General features: G+C 41.0%; 2 protein-coding genes across 5 annotated transcripts in view; both read right to left on the reverse strand.

The window, feature by feature from the left end:
• Positions 1-5267: 5267 nt before the first annotated feature.
• tbx16 (T-box transcription factor 16) lies at positions 5268-7822 on the reverse strand. The gene is made up of 9 exons (XM_058070942.2): positions 7680-7822; positions 7455-7611; positions 7288-7390; positions 6866-7030; positions 6642-6788; positions 6502-6572; positions 6354-6439; positions 6060-6273; positions 5268-5991 (listed from the first exon to the last, which is right to left on the reverse strand). The coding sequence occupies exons 1-9, from the start codon at positions 7693-7695 to the stop codon at positions 5568-5570; spliced, it is 1383 nt and encodes a 460-aa protein (XP_057926925.2). The 5' UTR covers positions 7696-7822; the 3' UTR covers positions 5268-5567.
• Positions 7823-15328: 7506 nt separating this feature from the next.
• The window catches only part of cabin1 (calcineurin binding protein 1), a 40646-nt gene continuing 33052 nt past the window's right edge, over positions 15329-22922 (reverse strand). For all 4 annotated transcript variants that reach the window (XM_058070867.2, XM_058070866.2, XM_058070865.2 and 1 more), the window contains 4 exons: positions 21365-21647; positions 19498-19665; positions 17906-18108; positions 15329-16911 (listed from right to left, as the gene is read on the reverse strand). In XM_058070867.2, coding sequence (XP_057926850.2) covers positions 16768-16911; positions 17906-18108; positions 19498-19665; positions 21365-21647 — 798 coding nt within the window. In that variant the 3' untranslated portion in view covers positions 15329-16767. The remainder of the gene's footprint in view (positions 16912-17905; positions 18109-19497; positions 19666-21364; positions 21648-22922) is intronic.

The raw sequence follows: 22922 nt of genomic DNA on the forward strand, positions 1-22922 counted from the left end.
ACTCAGTTATGGACGGCGTTTATCTATCTCTCTGCACATAATCCAAAGAGCATGATGAAGAGTATTTTCAGGTATTTAAGGATACAAATAAGTTGCATCAACTGATATGATTTAATATGCTTTCCTCGATCAACCAAGATATTGAAATGTATTTCTGTTGAAAAGGATAATAAAGACATTAATATGCCAAAAAGGTCTTGTTTAATGATGATTATAGAGGAGTCAAAATATATTCTCTAAATATAGTGACAGAGTCACTACATTGGCCACACTGATACATCCTGCTATGTCTTCTTATTCTCTGGTAGACAAGATGTGTATGAGGAGTGTTATGATGCCATCTACTATACAGAGTTGAAATGAAAAGCTACGTTCACAGCCAGTCCCATTATAATGTGTTCATGAGTGAAGGCGAACGAGGAGCACTAACAAAAATTAATTAACTAAATTAATGTATGGGAAAGTGCACCTATGGACATCCTTTCTTCCTGTGGTTCGCACAGAGGTCCAACAACATCATACCGCACTGGTTCAGATCGGGGAGGCCCCTGAAGGCCATAGGTCTCTAGTATCCCTTTGACTCCAAGATGGTTGGGTACTGTCAACTGCTGGTTGGCGTGTTCGCACAAAGGACGATCAGGACTCTTTCCCCAACCCGAAGGTGTAGGAAAATTACCCTCTCGTTCACCCGGAACGACTCCAACAAGGAGACACCAAGCTGGGGGCCCACACCAGCTCTCCGACTCTCCCCTGCAGCAATTCCAGAGTAGAACAAGGTCCAACCCCTCTCAAGGAGTTTGGTTCCATAACCCAAACTGTGGGTTGAGGTTAGTGTCTCAACCTCTCGTACAAGTTTGGACTACTTTCCGGCCAGAGAATAATACACATATCATGAGACATGAGACTGGATACTATGTATGCTTCATGCAAAACACCCAAAATGGACCTCAATGCATAAAAAATAAGCAGACAATGTACAAATGGACATTAGTAAAGCAAACTGTCCATCACTCAAATATCATTCTCTTCAAGCAAATAATCAAACAATATAATTGTGACTAACATTAACAACAGTCAGTAGTTTACATAACTAGGACCGTGCCCATATACTACGGTTTATACATCTTATTCATCTTTGATACAAACACAAAATATAAATCACTAATAAATAGTAATAATAACACCAATAAATTGCCTCACAATCCATGTCCGTGCTCGCTCACTTACGCCTTTGTGCTCAATATTTATTTGTATTTTGTTTCTGTTTCTAGGAACTTGTATCATGAGTTTTTAGCCAAATAACAATATGAACAACAACACTATTTGAAAATAACAAAAGAAAAGAAATCTTATCGATCATCATCACACTATTGATCCAATACTGATAACAAACCTGATATCGATTTGGACTGATGTGAATGAGGTGTGCTTGAGCAGGGTCACAGACCACTTCCCCCAAAATTGTCTGACCTGAGAGGGCTAGTAGTACTAATAGCAGTAGTACTTGCGAGTACTTGAATGTAATAGATGCGCTTACTGCCTTACTGTCTCTTCTAGTTCCTCTCCATTTGCTCCTACACTCCATCAAGTTTATGAAGGGTTCCTCTCCTGGGTATTTCCTCTGCATTTGTCACCCCACCCCAAAAGGCCTGAGTGCCCCCCCACCTACCCCCACCCCTCACTCTCTTTAACATGATTGTGCCACTTGTCTGGCGACACCAGCATTGCCGATTAACATCCACTATATGTCAATCTTTCCTTTCCACTGTAGTACCAGCAAGGGAATACTTAGCTCACACGTCTCCCACTTAACCAGGATGGTGGACTTTATGAATGTCTTAGTGCTGGTCGATGTGCGGCTCTTTGACCATTTTCACAGCAATTAAAAAGGCCCAAATGACCATTTAGAGTGAAGACACATAAGATTAAACCCAGTGGAGTTGTGGACAAAAAAGTATTTGCTTCTTTAGTTTTGCTTCTTTTATTGCGTAGGAGAGTAAGACATCCAAAGCTTGTTTTCTTTCACTCTTTGAATTCCTTAGTGCACACCTTCTATTGGCTACATGATATTAAAAAAGGAACCATAAAATTATTTGCTGAGCTTTCACATGGGCCTTGTTTAGTGTTTTGGGTGCTGTTTGACTAAAAAACTCCCCATACTCTGTCAAATGTTTGTTATTCACATGTGGTACTAAAGTAAAGCTATTTAGCGTACTAAAGTGGCCCCCACATCCTTTCATTTTTCTATACGGAGCCCTGAGTGGAAAAACCACAATTACCAGTGGTACCTCGGTTAAAATCCCCCTCAGTTAACACGTTTTTTGCTAAAATTTTGCCTTATGGCTTACATTCACATACTATGCCGCATTACAAACTGTTGTATCTGTGCTTGGTTTGTTTATGCAGACATGTAGCAAACTGTCAATAAGCCACTAAGAGTCCAAAGAGGTTGCAAGTCACAGCAGCATTCCAAAGAGAGTGAATACCACTACTGAATTAACAGTGTTAACAAAACAGACACCGCAAACAGACACTTACTACGGTACCCATTATGTCATTGTATGGTCATATCACCTCGTACTTTGGTACGTGACAAAAAAAAACTTAAACTATATTAGGAAAGCAGGAAGTGAACAAATGTAACAGTTACTGATTGTAAAAGTACCAGATGGAGGGGTAGGATTTAATAAGCTTTGCTTCTTCCTACTCCTTTTGGACATGTGGAACTGTGAACTGATTATGTGATGCATTCAATTGTAATCTGATGCATGTTCAAATGAAATAAAACCAAACAATGGAAAGTGTTCATTTTAAATATTCAGTTGTCCATTCATTTGTCGTTTGTTATCATTTTTGTATCAATTTTTTCATGTAAAAGTATAAAGACAGTAATTGTAAATTTTGGGTTGTCTGGAACAAACTACTTGGATTTACAATTTGCTTTGGTTAGAGTCTGTCTTGGTTAGAGTCTGACATTCTGGAAAGGATTAATGACGTTAACCAAGGCACCACTGCACTTATTATTATTTTACTTTGAGCTGGTGTACACTAAGAGTGGGCAATACTGCAAAGAAAAAAATACAAGGCCAGTACCGCCGATACTTCTTACTTCAAAATATCTCAGCATCATTTAATGCTTTTGCCTTTTATTATTTATTCAAAATTAAATTATTTGTGCAATATACTGTTTATGCTGTACATTGTTATTCATATTTGATGTCATCTATTTATTTTCCACATTATTATTATTATTATTATTATTATTATTATTATTATTATTATTATTATTATTATTATTATTATTATTATTATTATTATTATTATTATTATTATTTATTTTATTATTTATATTATTTATTTATTTATGCTGCCAACCAAATAAATAACTTTATCAATAAACACATTTGTGAGCAATTTAACCATATATAAATACAACATAAGACAACACACTCACATTCATACCTATGGATAATTAACCTGGAATATGGGAGGAGTACCTGAAGAAAACCCACGCAGAGATGCCCAAGCAGGGAATCAGATCTCCTGACTGTGTGGCCAACATGCTAACCACTGGACCACCGTGCAGCATAGTTGTGGGGACATTTAGTAAGATGTGCTAGATGGAGTTGACCTTTCAATTATTGTACACTTTTCTTTTGTCCTGAACTGCAATGATGGAATAATCGTTTTGCACTGCACAGTTGGAGAAGTCCAAGACAGAGGCAGGACATTGTGGTTCCAGCAGTCCCCAAGGTAACGACTTCCACGCCCGATTTGCTTCTGGTGGTTGCCCTCGTACCCGCCTCCTCCTTTACAACAGTCATTAGTAGCTCATATCCATCCAGAGTGGAGGCAAAGTGCTCAGCCTGTGTTTTCAAGTTGTGAAAAGGCTCCGACCCCCCCACCCCCACCCCCCCTCATTGTCACGCCTTTTACAGTCATTGACATGAAGAAGGAGAGTCGTGCTTTGCTTTATGATGCAAGTGGCCCAACCTCAGCAGGTGAGCTTGCAGTTACACAGCGTCTTTAATGCCTGCTGGGCCCGTCCATACTGCAGAGTGGCCCTCATTAGAGCAACAATGGAGTAACACAAATAAACAGCATTTGAAGGATGGGCCCAGTCATCCTCGTCTAGCAGATGTTTGACCAGCAAAGATTCGAACACTCACGAGAGACATCATCCATCTCATCCATTTCAAAAAGTCCACACCATTTAATTTAAAAAGCATTTGGTGGCCATTTTGGATATTTTTTTAAATTTTGTAGCAGTCTAAGCTTAATCAATTCAGTTCAGATTAAGCAATTAAATGCTCAGGAAGGGTTTGCTGATTAGAGCATTAACGAGTAGATTACAAAATTCTGCTTTTCACATTTTATGAGGTACTGAATTTGGAGGGGGGGGGTTATAAAATGTAACTACTCTGTGTGTATATTTAAAATTTTCAACTACAATGATGAAAATGGTAATATTAATGATGATTATAATGATGGTAATAATGATAAAGATTATAACAATAATGATAATGATAATAATAATAATATTACAATGATAATATTAACAGGGGAAACAAGACAGTGGCATGAACATGATTATATCTTGCAAAAAGGGGTAGGCATTTATAATCTTTTGCTTCAGCCTACTCCTTTTTGGCTTGCTATCAGATAGTTGAATACATATGTAAATAATGGAAAGTTATATTTTGATTTTGATTGATGTAAGAAATGCACTGTTATGATTCATATATTTGCCCAAATAAAGGGAAAAAAAAGACAAAACCCGGTGTCAATTTTGTGTTATTACGCACAAAAAATGATTATGAGAGTTCTTACTATCTGTGGTGACACCCGCCATGTTGTTTGGCATAAAGACAATCCTACTGAGGAAAAGACAAGCGGAAAAAAGGAAGCAGAACTGGAGGTAGCAGAGCTTCTCATTGGGAGTGACCAGGATGGATAGGATCAGGAATGAGTACATCAGAGGGACATTACATGTTAGAGGCCTTGGAGATAAAGTCAGTTAGTTGAGAGATAGTGAATATATTATTATATATATTATATATTGAGTTTACAGCTGCCAGGTATATATATATATAAACATTTGTGTATTAGAAAACATACACCCAAAGTCAGCTGGGATGGGCTCCAGCATCCACCTGCAGCCCTAATGAGGATAGGTGGCATCAAAAATGGATGGGTATCCATTTTTGGATTGAAGGGACACCAAGTAACAATAAGTTTTCCGTTTTATTTTCAGATCACATCACAAATGGAAGACAGAAATAAATTGCACACTTAGGTTTTATGTTTTTTTTTTGTTTGTTTTTTACAAAAATAATATATTCACTTGAGGATGGAATGAAATACAAAATAAATAGACAACTCAACAATAAAACAATTCCTCAGTATGGCATTGCACACTTTAGTCATCATAGCGAGTTCATCAGCAGGTGTTGTATTCTCATGGCGGCCCTTTAAGGGGCATGCCCCGTGTCTAGCGGCTTGAAGAGAGCAACACGGTGGTAACATGAAGGAGCAGAAGAAGCGTGGAGGACGTCACTCGGATGCCCTCACCAGCAAGAGTAGGAGAAGAGTGGGTACTGGCTCCACTCGGCCACGTTGCTGTGGTGGTAGCCGTGGTGCACGGCCTGCGTGGTGTAGTCGGTGGTCAGGTGGTGAGGAGGCGGGGGGTACTGGGCTGGACCGGAGCTGCTCCACTGAGCCAGGGGCTGCTCGGCGCTGTAGTGGTTGTAGATGTGGTGGCCAATTACGCCCGGCTTGCCTGTTGGGGCCATGCTCATGTTGAGCACGGCGGGGTAATCCTGGGGGACGCAGGGCGAGGGGGTGACGTCATGAGTGCGGGGTTTTGACGAGTCATGATCAGGGACTGTGGCGACATCGGGGACCCTGGACTCGAAATTGCTGCGTCCTGATCCACTGGTACTGCTGCCGACACTGGAAGACGGGGAAGGCGACTTTCCGTACTCGTGGAACCTGAGAAGACAACGAGCGTCAGTGTTGGGGAGACCACGAGAAGATACTGCGTTGGTTCCTTTGGTCACCTGTAAGGCTGGTACGATGCCGGAGCAGGAACCAGCTGCTCTGTACTGTAAAGGTCCCGGGAATCAGCAGCAGGAGGGGATCCGTTCCTCATCCCGTGCTCCCGCTCTGAAGACCAGGGCGAGTAGCGTTCCTCCTTGATCTCATCTGCATCCTTCCTCTTTTGCAGCTCTGCTTCATCTCCCTCGTAACCCTCAAAGGAGGAGCGGCAGAATTCTGAAAAGATAAAAGCTCTGAGTTGAGTTCAAGTGTCAAAATATGAGCGTTTCCCAGGAAAAACGAGGAGCGTTGATAACCTGATGGAGTGTCCTCTTCTGAGTCTCTGTTCATTTCTGAGATCTTTGCTTGCTTCTCCAGACCGCTTGGGTTCTTGCTTGCACGCCTGAAGAGCATCACCAGGGTGAATAAAACCACCTTTAACAACATCTTGCTTTCATTCGCTACCTTTTCTTTGTTGTGCCTTCATCACGGAAACCTTTGGCGAACGGGTTGTGATCGATCTTCAGTTTGGTGATCTGTGGGCGAACACAAGTCAGTTCGGACATCAGTTCCATGTGTGTCTTTGCTGGACTCAAGATACGGACCTTTGTGTTCTGGTAGGCGGTGACTGCTGTGAAGGATGTCTCCGGGAATGTGAAGGTCTGGAAAACACCCCAGCGGACGCTGAACAGGTCATCGGCCTGAACAATGTGGAAGCGAGGGTGGTAGCGATGCATTGAGTGTAAAATAATCTGCAGATGGAACAAAATAAGATTAAATCATCCATTTTTTTTGCTTGGGCTGATTTTGATTGAATGTTCTTGCTTACATGGCCGTGCTGGTCGAGCGTATTGTTAGTGAGCTTGAGCTTGAGGAACGAGATGGACTGCTTCATCCAGTGGCTCCCCGGAGCGGGAGAGTCGGGATGCAGGTAAGTTCTACACGGAGGTTGAGGCTCCGCTTTTCCCGCCACTTCCCATTTCTCTTTATTCCACTGTAGGAAGGAGACAGAATGGCTAATCTGTCATACAGAGGGAGAAGCTGATTCTCCCACAGTTGCAAGAAGGACGATAGAGGTGAGAGTGACGGCCGGCTGGACCACCCACTGAGATAGGGGGGTATAGTACAGTGGGCTCCCAGCGGGGGGATAGAAAAACAGGAAGAGATAGCAGCCTTTGATGTTGAATATTAGCAGAGCAGGAGGTGACAAACTTGTCTGGGGGAGCAACACAAATAACAACCTTTACTAACCTTGTATCTAAAGCCATCTTCTGGGACCATGTCCACCAGTAAAATGTACTTGGCACATGGAATTAAACCGGATAGATTCACTTTGCAGTGCGGAAACATCCTCCTGGAACAACAGCCATCAAGTCAGCATGCAAGAATTTATTTTTTTTTTAATTCTGTTTTCTCACCTGCCAGGTTTGGTGATGATCATCTCTGTTCCGATATCATGAAACGTCCTCCACAGGTTAGGGTCCTCCAAAGTCAAACGGATGTTACCCTGGAGGTAAGCATCACCACCAGGAGCCATGGTGGACGACGGGGGGCCGCTGAAGTTGGGCGTCAAGTCTACAAGATGCATCCCGCTAAGTTCCAGCGTCTTAGAAATAAAAGTGATCATAACGACCGACACTCACCTCTGATGGACTGCATGCTTATGATTCAAAAGCATATAAAAAATCCAATAAGGAATCCAAGTGGTGATATCCAATCTTCTTGTGTAAAGAATCCAAGTGAGGGTTCTTCAGTCTCTGGCATTGGGACGACCATGACTTTTAAGGGGGCTCCTGCAGTGGGTGGGGTCAAGACGGCCATTCCCAGGCTTTGAAGCTGCACAATGATGAGTCAGGGCCCTGCTGTGATTGGAGGTGCCAGAAATCAAAGAAACTTAACAGAGCCTTGATACCGTCCCCACAGGAAGAGGGACCGAGGAAATGCATCTTTATTAACTGCTAAGAGACTTTTAAACAAATATGCACGTCTGAGGCTGTGTAAAGATTGTTCACACGCACGCACACACACACACACACACACGTACAAAAATGGCCATTTAGTGTGTTTGTGTAATGTTGCTAAATGCACCATTCACTTCATATTGCAAAAAAGAGTAGAAATGATCTAGTGACGACGAAGGGTTGTGTGTCCTTTTTTATTGGCCCACAAGGATCTGGGAGGGTACTTTAATATTTTTATTTAGTTTTGATATTTTAAATATTTTTTCTAAATATAAATATATATATTTTTTGTCCTGGCCAACAATGAAATGATGTGGAGGGCCACTTTATAAAATAAAATAAAATAAAATAAAATAAAATAAAATAAAATAAAATAAAATAAAATAAAATAAAATAAAATAAAATTAAATAAATTTTATATAAATATTTTTTCTAAATATAAATATATATATTTTTTGTCCTGGCCAACAATGATACAATACAATACAATACAATACAATACAATACAATATAATATAATGTACCCTGCCTCTCGCCCGAAGACAGCTGGGATAGGCTCCAGCACCCCCGCGACCCTCGTGAGGAAAAAGCGGTAGAAAATGAATGAATGAATAATATAATATAATATAATATAATATAATATAATATAATATAATATAATATAATATAATATAATATAATATAATATAATATAATATAATATAATATAATATAATATAATATAATATAATATAATATAATATAATATAATATAATATAATATAATATAATATAATATAATATAATATAATATAATATAATATAATATAATACAATACAATACAATACAATATAATATAATACGATATGATATAATATAATATAAAACAAAAAATAAAAATATATATCATATATATTTAAATATTATATATATTAATGGTATTGTTAAAATAAAATATATCTACATTTAAAGATTTGTATGACTGATAATTATGAGTATCAAGCTTTTTCCCTTTACAGTGTGTCGTTTTGCTCTATTTTCCCCATTTTAAATGATGTTTTGGTTTACTTTTGTTTCTACAATATACCTCGAACCTCAAATGGCCCCCAAGCCACACTTTGGACCCTCCCTGTTTGGAGCACAAAATAAAAATCAGAACAATTACACACAAAATTAGTGTCATATTTATATTTACTAATAGCTTGTAAACAGTGAAGGTTCTTTTCCGAATAAAAATGTTTGCCTAAAAGTGCCCCCGGGGGCCACCCCCCCCCCCTGATTGAAATGAATGAGCCAAAACAAAGAATGAAACACCTCATCAACTTTCTATAAGAGAAATGCCACACTGGGAGGGAAAGTGTGTGTAAAGCTATAACGCTATGATGATACCATGCACTTTTCCACAGGTACATTTCACCTGAGGGCGTCCTCCGACCCCCACTAGTGGGTGTGTGCTTGTGTATTGGGCTGTCTAGACAGAGCCACGCTCTGACAGATAATCTCATTAGGCTAGTTTCCCTGCAAGGAGCTCCTTTTCTGCATGTGGATAAAGCTTGTGTGTAGGCTGGCAATTAACGGCCCAGTTAGCACCACAAGCCCAAGTTAGCTCTGAATGGACCAGGAGGGACGGACAAGGAAGAACCGTGGGTGTCATACATGCATGGGCCCCTGTCTCCACTTGTGCCGTAGCATGTTAAAAGAGGCCAAACAAAGAAAAGCTACAGTTATTAGCATAATGTCTTCCTATTGACTAAATTTGAATTGAAGTCAAGCTTCCTCTTCTTCTTTCTGCATACAGAGCCTTCCGTCACACCTTTGCACAACTGTATGGAGAACATCCACTTTAGGGTGCATAAAGATACCCTGTGAAAGTATCGGCGGCCTGGTTTCACACTCCCCGCAGCGGGTCGATGGGGAATGAAAAGGAAAAGCGACACTGGGCGTGGAATGATGCACTTAAAGATGCAGAGATGATTTTACAACATTGGCCTTGAAGACGTGTGACGTGTTTTTACCCTCCTTATGTTGTCAAGGAGTTATTCATCACAGGTTGAGTGTGCTTCTCCTCACTTAGCATTTAGCACTTTAGCACGAGGCTTGAACCGGCGTACCCTCAGAGGTCATTGGTTTATATTCATGTTTGGGGAACTTGTCTCTGAATTTATCAATGTGCCTCTTTACACCGCTTAAGGGCTACTAATCTTCATTTATTAACTATCTGTCACACCCACACAATGACACATAGTCATCACACTGGATCATACCTGGCAACCCTCCCATTTTCCCTTTTCCCCTCGTTTCATTCATTCATTCATTTTCTACCGCTTTTTCCTCACGAGGGTCGCGGGGGTGCTGGAGCCTATCCCAGCTGTCTTCGGGCGAGAGGCGGGGTACACCCTGGACCGGTCGCCAGCCAATCACAGGGCACATATAGACAAACAACCATTCACACTCACATTCATACCAATGTACAATTTGGAGTCGCCAATTAACCTAGCATGTTTTTGGAATGTGGGAGGGAACCCATGCATGCACAGGGAGAACATGCAAACTCCACACAGAGATGGCCCAGGGTGGAATTGAACCCTGGTCTCCCAGCTGTGAGGTCTGCGCGCTAACCACTCGTGCCGCCCCCTAATTTATTTCCCATAATTCATTCATTCATTCATTCATTCATTTTCTACTGCTTATCCTCACAAGGGTCGCAGGGGTGCTGGAACCTATCCCAGCTGTCTTCAGGCGAGACCTGGTCGCCAGCCAATCACAGAGCACATATAGACAAACAACCATTCACACTCACATTCATACCTATGGACAATTTGGAGCCGCCGATTAGCATGTTTAGCATGTTTTTGGAATGTGGGAGGAAACCGGAGTTCCCGGAGAAAACCCACGCATGCACGGGGAGAACATGCAAACTCCACACAGAGATAGCCGAGGGTGGAATTGAACTCCACCCTAGCTGTGAGGTCCGCGCGCTAACCACTCGATCGCCATGCAGCCCCTTAAAAAATATTTTTTTTAGCTGGCAACCAGTCCAGGGTGTACCCCGCCTCTCCCCTGAAGTAGGGATAAGCAGTATAGACAATGGATGGAAGAATAATTCTACACATTTAAAGTAATCCCTCATTGATTGCTGTTAATCCAGACACGACCATGATATCTAGGATTAAATCAGCCCCATGTTGCAAGGATCTGTACACAATTCTTGGAAGCTGAAAATGTCCTTCTTGCATTTCTTTGCAGTTCTTGACATGTCACCCATTTTAGCATGTTTGGGATGTGCTTGACTGGCATACACGACAGCGTGTACCAGTTCCCACTGATATCCAGCAACTTTGCACAACCACTGAAAAGGAATGGACCAACATTCCACAGGCCACAATTGACAATCGGATAAACACAAATGGTGTTCAAACTTGATACTGACTGGTTTTGAGTCCCCAGAACCCCAATCAAGAAAAAAAAATGCACATTTCAGGGTGGCCTTTTATCGTGGGCAGTCTAAGGCACACCTGGGCACTAATCATGGTGTCTGATGAGCATCTTGATGTGACACACCTGTGAGGTGGGATGGATTATCTCAGCAAAGCTCATGAAAAATGGGAGCAAAAACAAAACTGTTGAGGTTTCTATTTTTGTTGAGTGTAATAAACACAATATTTTCAAAGTTAGAGCATGGAAAACAAGCTTAACACTTGGTAAATATGACTTTTGCCTTGTGGTTAGCACGCAGGCCACACAGCTAGGAGATCCAAGTTCGATTCCACTCTCTGGCATCTCTGTGTGGAGTTTGCATGTTATCCCCGTGCATGCGTGGGTTTACTCCGGTTTCCTCCCACATTCCAAAAACATGCTAGGTTAATTGGCAACTCCAAATTGTCCATAGGTATGAATGTGAGTGTGAATGGTTGTTTGTCTATATGTGCCCTGTGATTGGCTGGCGACCAGTCCAGGGTGTACCCCGTACAATATCTTATAATGAAGTATTTTTGGACTTATGATTTCAGATATTTAATGTCACTGGGGTTATGACCTGGGACCTGACCATTGATATGACAATGAAACACAAAACAGAACAAAATGTATAGGTGCTTACTGTCACAGCAACTATGGTGCATTGAAGGGCCGCTGAACAAAATGTGAAATGTCAGCGCTTAACAATGATGTCATGATGTGCTATATATATCACTATATTGACTGTTACTATGGTACCCATTATGTCATTGTATGCTCATATCACCTCTTACTTTACGTACGTGATAAAAAAAATTAGGAAAGCAGGAAGTGAACAAATGTAACAGTTACTGATTGTAAAAGTACCAGATGGAGGGGTAGGATTTATTAAGCTTTGCTTCTTCCTACTCCTTTTGGACATGTGGAACTGTGAACTGATTATGGGATGCATTCAATTGTAATCTGAGGCACGTTCAAATGAAATAAAACCATTACCATATATGGATATATGGATATATGGATACATGCATATATGGATATATGGATATATGGATATATGGATACATGGATATATGGATATATATAGATATATGGATATATGGATACATGCATATATGGATATATGGATATATGGATATATGGATATATGGATACATGGATACATGGATATATGGATATATGGATATATGGATATATGGATATATGGATATATGGATACATGCATATATGGATATATGGATATATGGATACATGGATATATGGATATATGGATATATGGATATATGGATACATGCATATATGGATATATGGATATATGGATATATGGATACATGGATATATGGATATATATAGATATATGGATACATGGATACATGGATATATGGATATATGCATATATGGATATATGGATACATGGATATATGGATATATGGATATATGGATACATGGATATATGGATATATGGATATATGGAGTGACTGGATCAGCTCCAGATTGGACCAGATAGTCCCCTGCAAAGGGGGTCACGTAATGTTGCGAACCCAAGTGGTGACAATGAGTCTTGTTGCTACCTGCTGCTTATAGTCAGTCGGGCACAGAGGGCGACCTCACCGCGTCTGCCCAGCAGCCACCTTGGCCCCTGATGTTCCTTCCAGCTCCCAGGTGTCAGTCCTTGGCCATTTGCTTTGACTGCTCGGATCCCCCTGCGCTGGGCTGTTAACAGCTGCCAATATACAGCCAGGCCCGAGGATCAGACGGCTCTCTAGCGGCCCAATAAAGAGCCCCCGGAGTGGACTGACGAGAAATCTCACACCTTTCGCTCACATTAGCCATGCAGCATGCCCTTTTGATGCTGAAGTGGCCACTTTGAGGAGTGTGTGGAATTAGGAGCCTCATGCCCCGATGCCACGTGATAGTGGAGAAGAGCTAAGAGCTCCACCATGAAGTCTTTGCAATCAACAGGAAGTCATTACCATGAATCGGTGCCTATTTCCTGCATGGCTTGAAAAAAAAAAGCTCAATCATATGAGTACTCCTATGAGCTCTCACATACATCATTCTCACATTTGGTCCCCCCCCCCCACATAAGAAAACAAACCTCACATCTCACTCCAGCAAAGGGGCAAATGACAACTTCACGGCACTTCATAAAAAACTCCTGGAACATGCTAATGAAGACTAATGACTTCCCTCGTGTCGCAGACTTCACACCCCGGTGTACAAGTCCTTTGAGCACTAAAGCGGTCCGAGGGGTGGTCTGCTGGCTGCCCTTCCACTCGGCACTTACTCTTTTCTTCTGCAGACCTACTGGTAAACAACTCCTTCACTGATGCTGTCACAGCAGTGACTTCAACACATCACAACATATCAGAACAACCCATCTCACACTCAAACACGTCTCCATGCAAAGTGGGCCACTCAAGTCTTCATTTTGTTTTTCTTCAGCCATTCAGATGTGGACTTCCTGTTGTGTTTTGGATCATTGTCCCGCTGCAGAACACAAGGTGGCCACATGTAGATGGCTGCATGTTCTCCTTCAGGATTTTTTGGTAGACATCCATCATGGTTCCATTTAGCACAGCATGTCTTCCAGGTCCGGAAACTGCAAAACATCCCTAGGCCATCACACTGCCACCACCATATTGTACTATTGTGTCCTCCTTTTGGTGGAGTCATGAACACTGACCTTGACTGAGGCGAGTGAGGCTGGCAGTTCTTGTGGGGTCTTTTGTGACCTCTTGGATGAGTTGTTGCTGCCCTCTTGGGTTCATTGGAGGGTTATCCGATTTTTTTTTAAAGATCATGCAGCATCTCAATAGGATTCAGGTTAGGACTTTGACTGGGCCAGTCTGAAGTCTTCATTTTGTACATCCATCATGGTTTCATTTAGCTCAGCATGTCTTCCAGGTCCAGAAGCTGCAAAACATCCCTAGGCCATCACACTACCACCACCATATTGTACTATTAGTATAGGAATTCTACTAAATATATGGAATGCAGCGTTATTATGCTAGTTGTAATCGGACACAGTGTCTTTCTTATGGTTGAGTCATGAACACTGACCTTGACTGAGGCGAGTGAGGCTGGCAGTTCTTGTGGGGTCTTTTGTGACCTCTTGGATGAGTTGTTGCTGCCCTCTTGGGTTTATTGGAGGGTTATCCATTTTTTTAAAGATCATGCAGCATCTCAATAGGATTCAGGTCAGGACTTTGACTGGGCCACTCTGAAGTCTTCATTTTGTACATCCATCATGGTTCCATTTAGCACAGCATGTTTTTCAGGTCCGGAAGCTGCAAAACATCCATAGACCATCACACTGCCACCACCATATTGTACTATTGGTATAGGAATTCTACTAAATATATGGAATGCAGCGTTATTATGCCGGATGTAATGGGACACAGTGTCTTTCTTATGGTGGAGTCATGAACACTGACCTTGACTGAGGCAAGTGAGGCTGGCAGTTCTTGCGGGGTCTTTTGTGACCTCTTGGATGAGTTGTTGCTGCCCTCTTGGGTTCATTTCGTTTGGCCGGCCACTCCTGGGAAAGTCCAACACTTGCATATTTTTATCATTTGTGGAGAATGACTCTCACTGTGGTTTGCTGGAGACCCAAAGCGTTAGTAATGGAGTTAGCTTTCCCAGACTGATAGGGCATATAGATCAACAGCTAGTTAGTTAAGTTGGGGCTTTGTGCTCAGTGCACGTTCACATGAAAGGGGGCGTTTGAGGGGGCAAAATGAAGCAACCCCATTGGCTGGATACATATTTTACACAAGATGAGCAAGTCATTACTGTGGAACAAAGCAACACCATGCTAGGGAGGACCACTGGCACAATAGTGCTGTGGATAAATGTGATTGTACTCAGGCAGTACAATAATTGTGTTAATAGTATTGCAAAATAAAATTATTTTAAAACCTAATATATGTAATTTATATACGTTCCCTTTAAAAGATTTAAAACATGATGCACATTTGACCAGATGTAGCAATGACTTTAATACTGCAGAGTGGAGGCTTTCTTTTTACAAGGGGAAATGTTACAAGACTAGGGAAAAAAAACAAAAAAAAAAACAAGGAAGCGCTTATACATGCGGCAGGATGTCATTTATCTGATTTGAGCAGGACAGATAATTCAGTAGGATGTCACACATCAACATGCATTGTGGTGTCTCTGGCACTCCGGGTCCATCTTCCAACTCTCCCGCAGTCCTCAAACACAACACAGATACATTTAAATACTGACTTTTCTGTTGCGGTGACATTTGGAAGCAAATCTCAATCATATATTTTTGGTTAAACATCCAAGATATAATTGAGGCCGAAGGACAGCTCATCTAAGAGAAGTGGTAGAAACGATCTTCTCATCTCAACTTTGAATAAGGAAATGGAAAAAATTATTATTAGTTATTTATCTGTATTTCCCCCCCATAAAATTTATTTTCACCTTTTAAGAAACACTAGATATATTTTCTTTGCTAGAAAACAATCGGTAAAAAAAACACATTCCAATGTCTTCCACTGAGTGACGTCGTGAAGGTTGTGACCAACTGACCATCAGTATGCATCTTGATTCTAGTGAATTTAGGAACGTTCCTCATGTGGAGGTTGTCTCCTGAGCTGTTTAGAATTAAAGCGAGCCTCACCTTCCAGCTCTCTCTCTCTCACACACACACTCACACACACCATTAAAGCCAAACATATTTGAATGATATGTACAAAAGACGCCTTTCAACATCATTCACATCAGTGCTGGTGATGGCCGTCTTCTGAGTGAGAACCTCACCGCTACAGATGCACACCAGAGAGAAAAAAAACAATATAAAGTCAGGCAGGAAAATACAAGGGAGTACAAAAATGAGCACACTTGAGTGCTGACTGACCCAAATGTTGAGTGTAAACATTTCCGATGTGCTACAATTTTACAGGGCCGTATGGTGACTGTCCTTATACGTCGCCACGGTTTCCACTGAAATGTATCACTGCAGAACTCCGCCGTGTCCTCATCGAGGCACCTTAGACGAATGAAGGTGCAACTTGGAGGTGCGATAAGCAGTAAACAGGTGACGGGCTGCGTCATGATATGCATAAATGGCACGTTACAGACATGCTATGACAGCTATGGTGGCACCACATGCACCATCACAAGCTGGACAACGCGGTGACATGGCAGCCGATCACAATACCGCATTCTCTCAGTAAAAACCAAAACAGTAGCATTACTAAAGACTAAAGCTGCAGTGACATGTACTCCTCTTTTCCCTTTCACCCCCAAAAGACAGTGGAGCAGTGTTTCAGAGTCACTCCCAATTTGCGTGATGCCTTCAGAGGCTCAAATGTCCATGTAATCGTCCTCTTCTTCAGACTCGCTCTCCAGAGACGACTCCTGGCTGGATGTCTCCTGCACATCCAAGGACGGCTGGCTCAGAGTGTCCTTCTTTACTGTGGCGGCAGACTGCGACGACAGAATGACGTTCTGTGTGAAAAGGACATTAAAAAGGTCAGCAGGGGTAACTACCCGGTTCAACATGGCCGCTGTACCTGCTACTGTTTTTCTGTGTTTCCGTGTTGTCTTTTAATATTATTCAACGTTTAAAGAGGTGGTTTTCTGTATGTGCGTTTTCATGTGCCAAAAAAATGGGAAATCATGTATTAAATGTTGCTGTAAGATATTACAAAAAATTTGAATTTATTTTACAATTTATTATGAATTTAATTTACCATTTCATATGACCATTTATTATTATTATTCATTCATTCATTCATTTTCTACCGCTTTTTCCTCACGAGGGTCGCGGGGGTGCTGGAGCCTATCCCAGCTGTCTTTGGGCGAGAGGCGGGGTACACCCTGGACTGGTGGCCAGCCAATCACAGGGCACATATAGACAAACTTATTATTATTATTTATTATTATTACTTATTATAATTTATTCATTCATTTTCTACCGCTTTTCCTCACGAGGGTCGTGGGGGGTGCTGGAGCCTATCCCAGCTGTCTTCGGGCGTGAGGCGGGGTACACCCTGGACTGGTCGGCAATTGGCTACTCATAGACAAACTTATTATTATTTATTATTATTACTTATTATTAATTTATTCATATATTTAATTACCAATATGTTTAAGGTTTATTTATTTATTTAATTCAGGTTGCTTCCAATGTGCTGCAGTATTAGGAAATCAAATCAAGTCATTAATGAAAAGGTCATTCAATAAATATATTGGTGATTGAATAGATTACTATTAAATAGGTTTAATATCATTATTTCTGATAGTATTTCACATTGGATTAATTTGTTGCTGATTGTTGTGACTGAGTCTCTCTTGCCGTTTCTCCCCGCTGATATCAGAGTACTGTATTTGTCCATGGCAGCTGAGGCCATCCTATTTTGTCGAGAAAAACTCAGGCGAATCGAGCGGTAGCAACCAAAGTAAGCAAGAAAAGGGCTAAAAGGGACATTCCAAATCCTACCTTCAGTCTTTGTTTGGTTTCCTCCGAGATGCTGCCTTTGGGAGAGAGAAGTGTGGGTGTGGGCGGAGTCACTGTGATCTCAGGGGGGAACTTGGTAACGGTGGCGGGGATGAAGAGCTTTGGCATGTTGGGTGGAACTCGGGAGCGGATTCGGCTAAGGTCTGGAAGCTTTGACTGATCGCTGCTGGCATACTGCTGCTGGTCTGGAGAGAAAGCACAACATGTTTTTAATTATCACATGACATATAGTATCACAAAGGCAAAAAATCACATTAAAATTACATTAAACCACATCGGACGTGAATTGAGGAAATACCCCAGCTCTTAAGACATCAGCATTAAGCATTAACTTGCTGTGCTTTTTCTTTAGCTTTTTTCTTTGTTTTCTTGCAGGATTATCAAGAATATAATAGTCATCCCTCATTTTTTGGTTCCAGATTATTGCCACCAAGTAGGATTCTTTATATATTAATTGAATATTTTCATGGTTAGACCGCATGGTTAGCGCGCAGGCCTCACAGCTAGGAGACCAGGGTTCAATTCCACCCTCTGTCATCTCTGTGTGGAGTTTGCATGTTCTCCCCGTGCATGTGTGGGTTTTCTCCGGGTACTCCGGTTTCCTCCCACATTCCAAAAACATGCTAGGTTAATTGGTGACTCCAAATTATCCATAGGTATGAATGTGAGTGTGAATGGTTGTTTGTCTATATGTGCCCTGTGATTGGCTGGCGACCAGTCCAGGGTGTACCCCGCCTCTCGCACAAAGACAGCTGGGATAGGCTCCAGCACCCCCGCGACCCTCGTGAGGAAAAGCGGTAGAAATTGAATATATTTTACCATTATTAGAAAATATATAATATAAACTAGGGCTGTCAAAAACAATACATTAACAGCAGTACAATGCCAACACCATATAATGTATGTATCTACAACTCTGTTCACTTACAAGAACGTACATTAAGGGAGAGTCCGAACATCACAAAAATGGCTTTATAATGATAGTGTGTGTGTAAATAGGAAGATAAAGAAAAATATTAAATTGATATTCTTATCAATGCTGGAGCTTATCCCAGCTGACTTCGAGTGAGGGGGCGGGGGGTTACACCCTGGACTGGTAGACATATAGATAAACAACCATTCACACTCACATTCATAGTCGCCAATTAACCTAGCATGTTTTTGGAATGTGGGAGGAAACCGGAGTACCGGGAAAAAAAACCCATGCATGGGGAGAACATGCAAACTCCACACAGAGATACCAAAGCGGAGAATCGACCCAGGTCTTCCATAGCTCCTGATTGTGCCAACATGCTAACCACTTGGTCAACATTGCTGAATAGTAGTAATACTTCACACCAGTGTATTAAGTTAATATGAAGTTAAGAGTGAGTACAGTGAGTATTAACATTTGACTCCAGTATTACAGACCGTTTAAGAAGGTTCCGTTGTTACCTTCAATTGTCTGTTAAATTAGCTAATAATGGTTTTATGCTGCCAATTAATACATTCAATTTGACGTGTTGATATTTATGAACATATCCGAGGTAGACCAACAAAGGACTGTGTTCTTCAAGCTCCAGCTCTCTGCTCACCTGGACAATGCTGAGTGCTGCTGCTGCTGCTACATGTGGCTGTTTCTTCCCGGAACCAGCCTGCTGCTGTTTCCTGTGCCTGGGACACAGTGGCCAGCTTCATCTGTTGACAAAGGTGTGATTCCTGCTGTCGGTACAAGAGTCCCTCAGTGGGCTCCTCACGCTCCTCTGTGGGGGTCCAAAACCAAACGTGTTATAATGCACGATCAGATTTGGAATAAACTATATATTCTACACTATCATCAACACAGCCTGCTTCTTCTTTGTGAAATTATTGTGACATTGGTTCGTGACAAAGGAGTGTGTTCAACATGTGTGATTTGAGGAACAATTACCGCTCAAAGCAGAACACGACATCACGCATCCTCAATGCCAACACCGACAACATTTAATCGTTTATTGATAGAATCTATTTGAGAATAAAATGCAATATTTCCAGGACACAGCATTGATGTCGGTATTGTGAGAACTCGCCGACTAGCTCTAAAGTGATGTTACACTTAACAAACCCTTTAAAGATCCAGCCTGAGAAAAACAACAACTCCCCAGCAGCTCAGACGGACGTACATAAAAAAGTTTCGATATGCTTTCAAGCTTCAATTATCATGTCAGAACATTAAACGGGGAGAAAAAGTTGCATATTGATACATTATGACACAACTAAAGATCATCTAATCTTTAATAAGGAATGCAAACATTAAGAATAAATTTAGCAGGGGGAGGGCGGATTTGAATATTGAGTCGCAATATAAATGGTAGTGTTAGTATCTGATTGATACTAGTGTGGTGGTATCGATATGTTTCAGTTGTCTGTTTATTTTTTACTTATATTTTAGTTTTGTTGTGTTGTTCATATTGTTAGACTGTTTTCTTAAATATAGTAGTCATCACTATCAAATTTTATAGGTTCACCATCATGTTTATTCAAATATATAAAATAAATTCTACATGTTTTGTGATTGAATACGGCCTGATAGTACAAAAAAGTGTATGTAAGCAAATGTTATATTATTTTTTGCCTTATTACTTTAACGTTTAGTGAAACATAGACTGGATTGTTGGGACAATAAACAGGCTTTTATGGCAGGTGTGAATTACCTCACAATAGGCACAATAATGATATCATAATCATAACAATAACATGGGTTCCTCTTGTGGCCGCAACCCATGCCAAGTTAAAATTCAACTACGTATCTTCCATGCATTTGGAACAATTTATTGCAAAACACATAAGCATGAGTAATATTCATGAGTTAACTGTATTTTCCCAATGATTCTATCTACTGTATTGGCTACTAGAAGTGTAAAGGGCACGATACAGGTGTTATTTCATGTCAAGAGGACTGTAATAATGTTAAATCCAAACAGGTTTTCCATGCTACAACTACAAAAATATTACTATATTAATATAACTACAGAAATAAGGAATCAATTCACTCATCATGGCTGGGTCTGGAATCAATTAACCACAATAAACAGGAATTACTGTACTTTATAAAACAGTATTTATGTTATTTACTGCCACCGAGTGGCATTATTTTTACAATAAGTAATTTAATGGTTCATTTATTTTTGGAATTAAGCTACAAACAAAAAGACAAACTAATCTAATTGACACAACATGCTTGACATTAACTAAGCCAAAACCACAAAAGTCACAAATCTGCTAAAAATTAATTGTAAGCACAGTATATTATTATCAGGTTGTTATGTAACAGATTTATACAAGTGCACAAGCGCCCTCTGCTGGTCAAGTGACTTAAAACAAGGTAGACACTTCAACTCCAGCTGGGAGGCTTTGCTTGAGTAGTCCAGTCCTAAATGAAGACGATTTCAAGTATAACTGAGATCAAGTAGATCACCGTACCTGTGTGTTGTAGGCAGGACATGGCTGCTGCTGCTGCTGCTGCTGCTGCTGCTGCAGGCTGGCAAGATGTTCTTCTGTGTAGTGTCTGATCGTGGAAGCCCGACGTTTGAGGTCTTGATAACTTGCTCAGGGGGTCAAACACCACTTTGGCTTGTCCGTCCTGATTGGACAGTGGATGACACGTGGTGTGGCTGAGCAGGACCGGCGTTGGCAGGGAGGCAGGGAAGAAGAGGTCTCTGTGCTCCTTGGTGTACTTAGGCGTGCTTGGGGCATCGCATGCGATCTGCAGGAGACAGTGGAAGGAGAGTCGATATGAGGAGCTCTGACTGACCTTTGCTCAGGCAGACTTCTGCGAATAAACCATTTCCCAGCGCGATATCCTGCTAAAGACCTCTCTGCTGAAGAATTGATTGTGAATGTATCTGCAGTAAGAAGTATCGGTCTATCAGAGAGCTGTGTTCCGTAGTTGCTGCTGATGACCACAGCTCTGCATCTCTCACTGATACTTTTCCTGGATGTCCTTTGGAGGACCACTTGCAAAACACAAGAGCTGCACAAACAACCTGTGACAACAGCGGCCCTGCTCCCACAGATGTTGTCATGGCAACAGAGGAGCACAGTTTGCACAAATGAATACCTTCACCACTTCTCCTTTTGAAATGGATGAGAAGTTGGAGGAATGCTCGACTTTTTTCAGGCTTAATGCTCATTTGTCTAATTTTCTTCTTTTTTTTTTTTTTTTTGCAAATTGATGAGGTTCTCATGCTAATGTCATTTGAATTTCTGCTGTAAAAGTTAGAGCCTGCCAGGAGAATCATATTGCAGAAATCAGACAAATTGAATCAAAGGGGCAGCCTTCCAAAACCATGCACAACAACACAGAGCATTGTCAGGGGGCTTCAAGCATGCATAAGCTTTGATGATTCACTCATTAATTAATCATAAGCACAAGGGATACTCATCGTCATTTACAAAACCTGTACCTGATAAAATCAGTCATTATGGCAGCTTAGTTTAACAACGTTATTCACTGACTGATCAAGTTTGAGTATTCCAATAATATTAATTGTTGCAAAATAGTAATTAGAACATCATTAGCAGGACTCAAACTTGAGTGTGGTACATGGACCAAATAAGAATCCATTGCATTTTGTCGAGGATGAAGGAACTACTAGAGGAATTTATTATTACAGGTTGAGTCACTCTGGCATCAAAAGGAACAATCCAACCTCGAGAATCCTCGAGAAAACAAGTGCACTCCACCACTGTTTTTTTTTAATTCAGGAATTCAGCCATTGTGAAGTCTGACTGACATTGTACTTATACAGTATGTTGTATTGCTTTCTAATGCAGCATATCTTTCTTTCTTCACGTCATTTCTTCACAGTACACTATTATTCCTTAATATATAGCATATTAAGTTTCATCAGTAGTATAATATTTGTACAATATTTGCACAAATATTTTGTATATATACATAAACAACCTAAAACAACAGTAACAAACAGCTTTTAACACATTTTTTTCTTATTTGGCTCCTTGTTATTATGCATGCAAT

Source organism: Doryrhamphus excisus, linkage group LG3 (assembly GCF_037039965.1).
Source record: "Doryrhamphus excisus strain RoL-2023G ecotype Guam linkage group LG3, RoL_Dexc_Guam_v1.1, whole genome shotgun sequence".
NCBI lineage: Eukaryota > Metazoa > Chordata > Actinopteri > Syngnathiformes > Syngnathidae > Doryrhamphus > Doryrhamphus excisus.

Bases quoted from the DNA above. Each gene is read 5' to 3' on its own strand.
- tbx16 (XM_058070942.2), bottom strand. The intron at 7,391-7,454 runs GTGAGAAAACAG...CTGTTGTTCCAG, and splicing joins ATCATCACCAAACCTGGCAG to GAGGATGTTTCCGCACTGCA. The intron at 6,440-6,501 runs GTAGCGAATGAA...GATGCTCTTCAG, and splicing joins GAAGGCACAACAAAGAAAAG to GCGTGCAAGCAAGAACCCAA.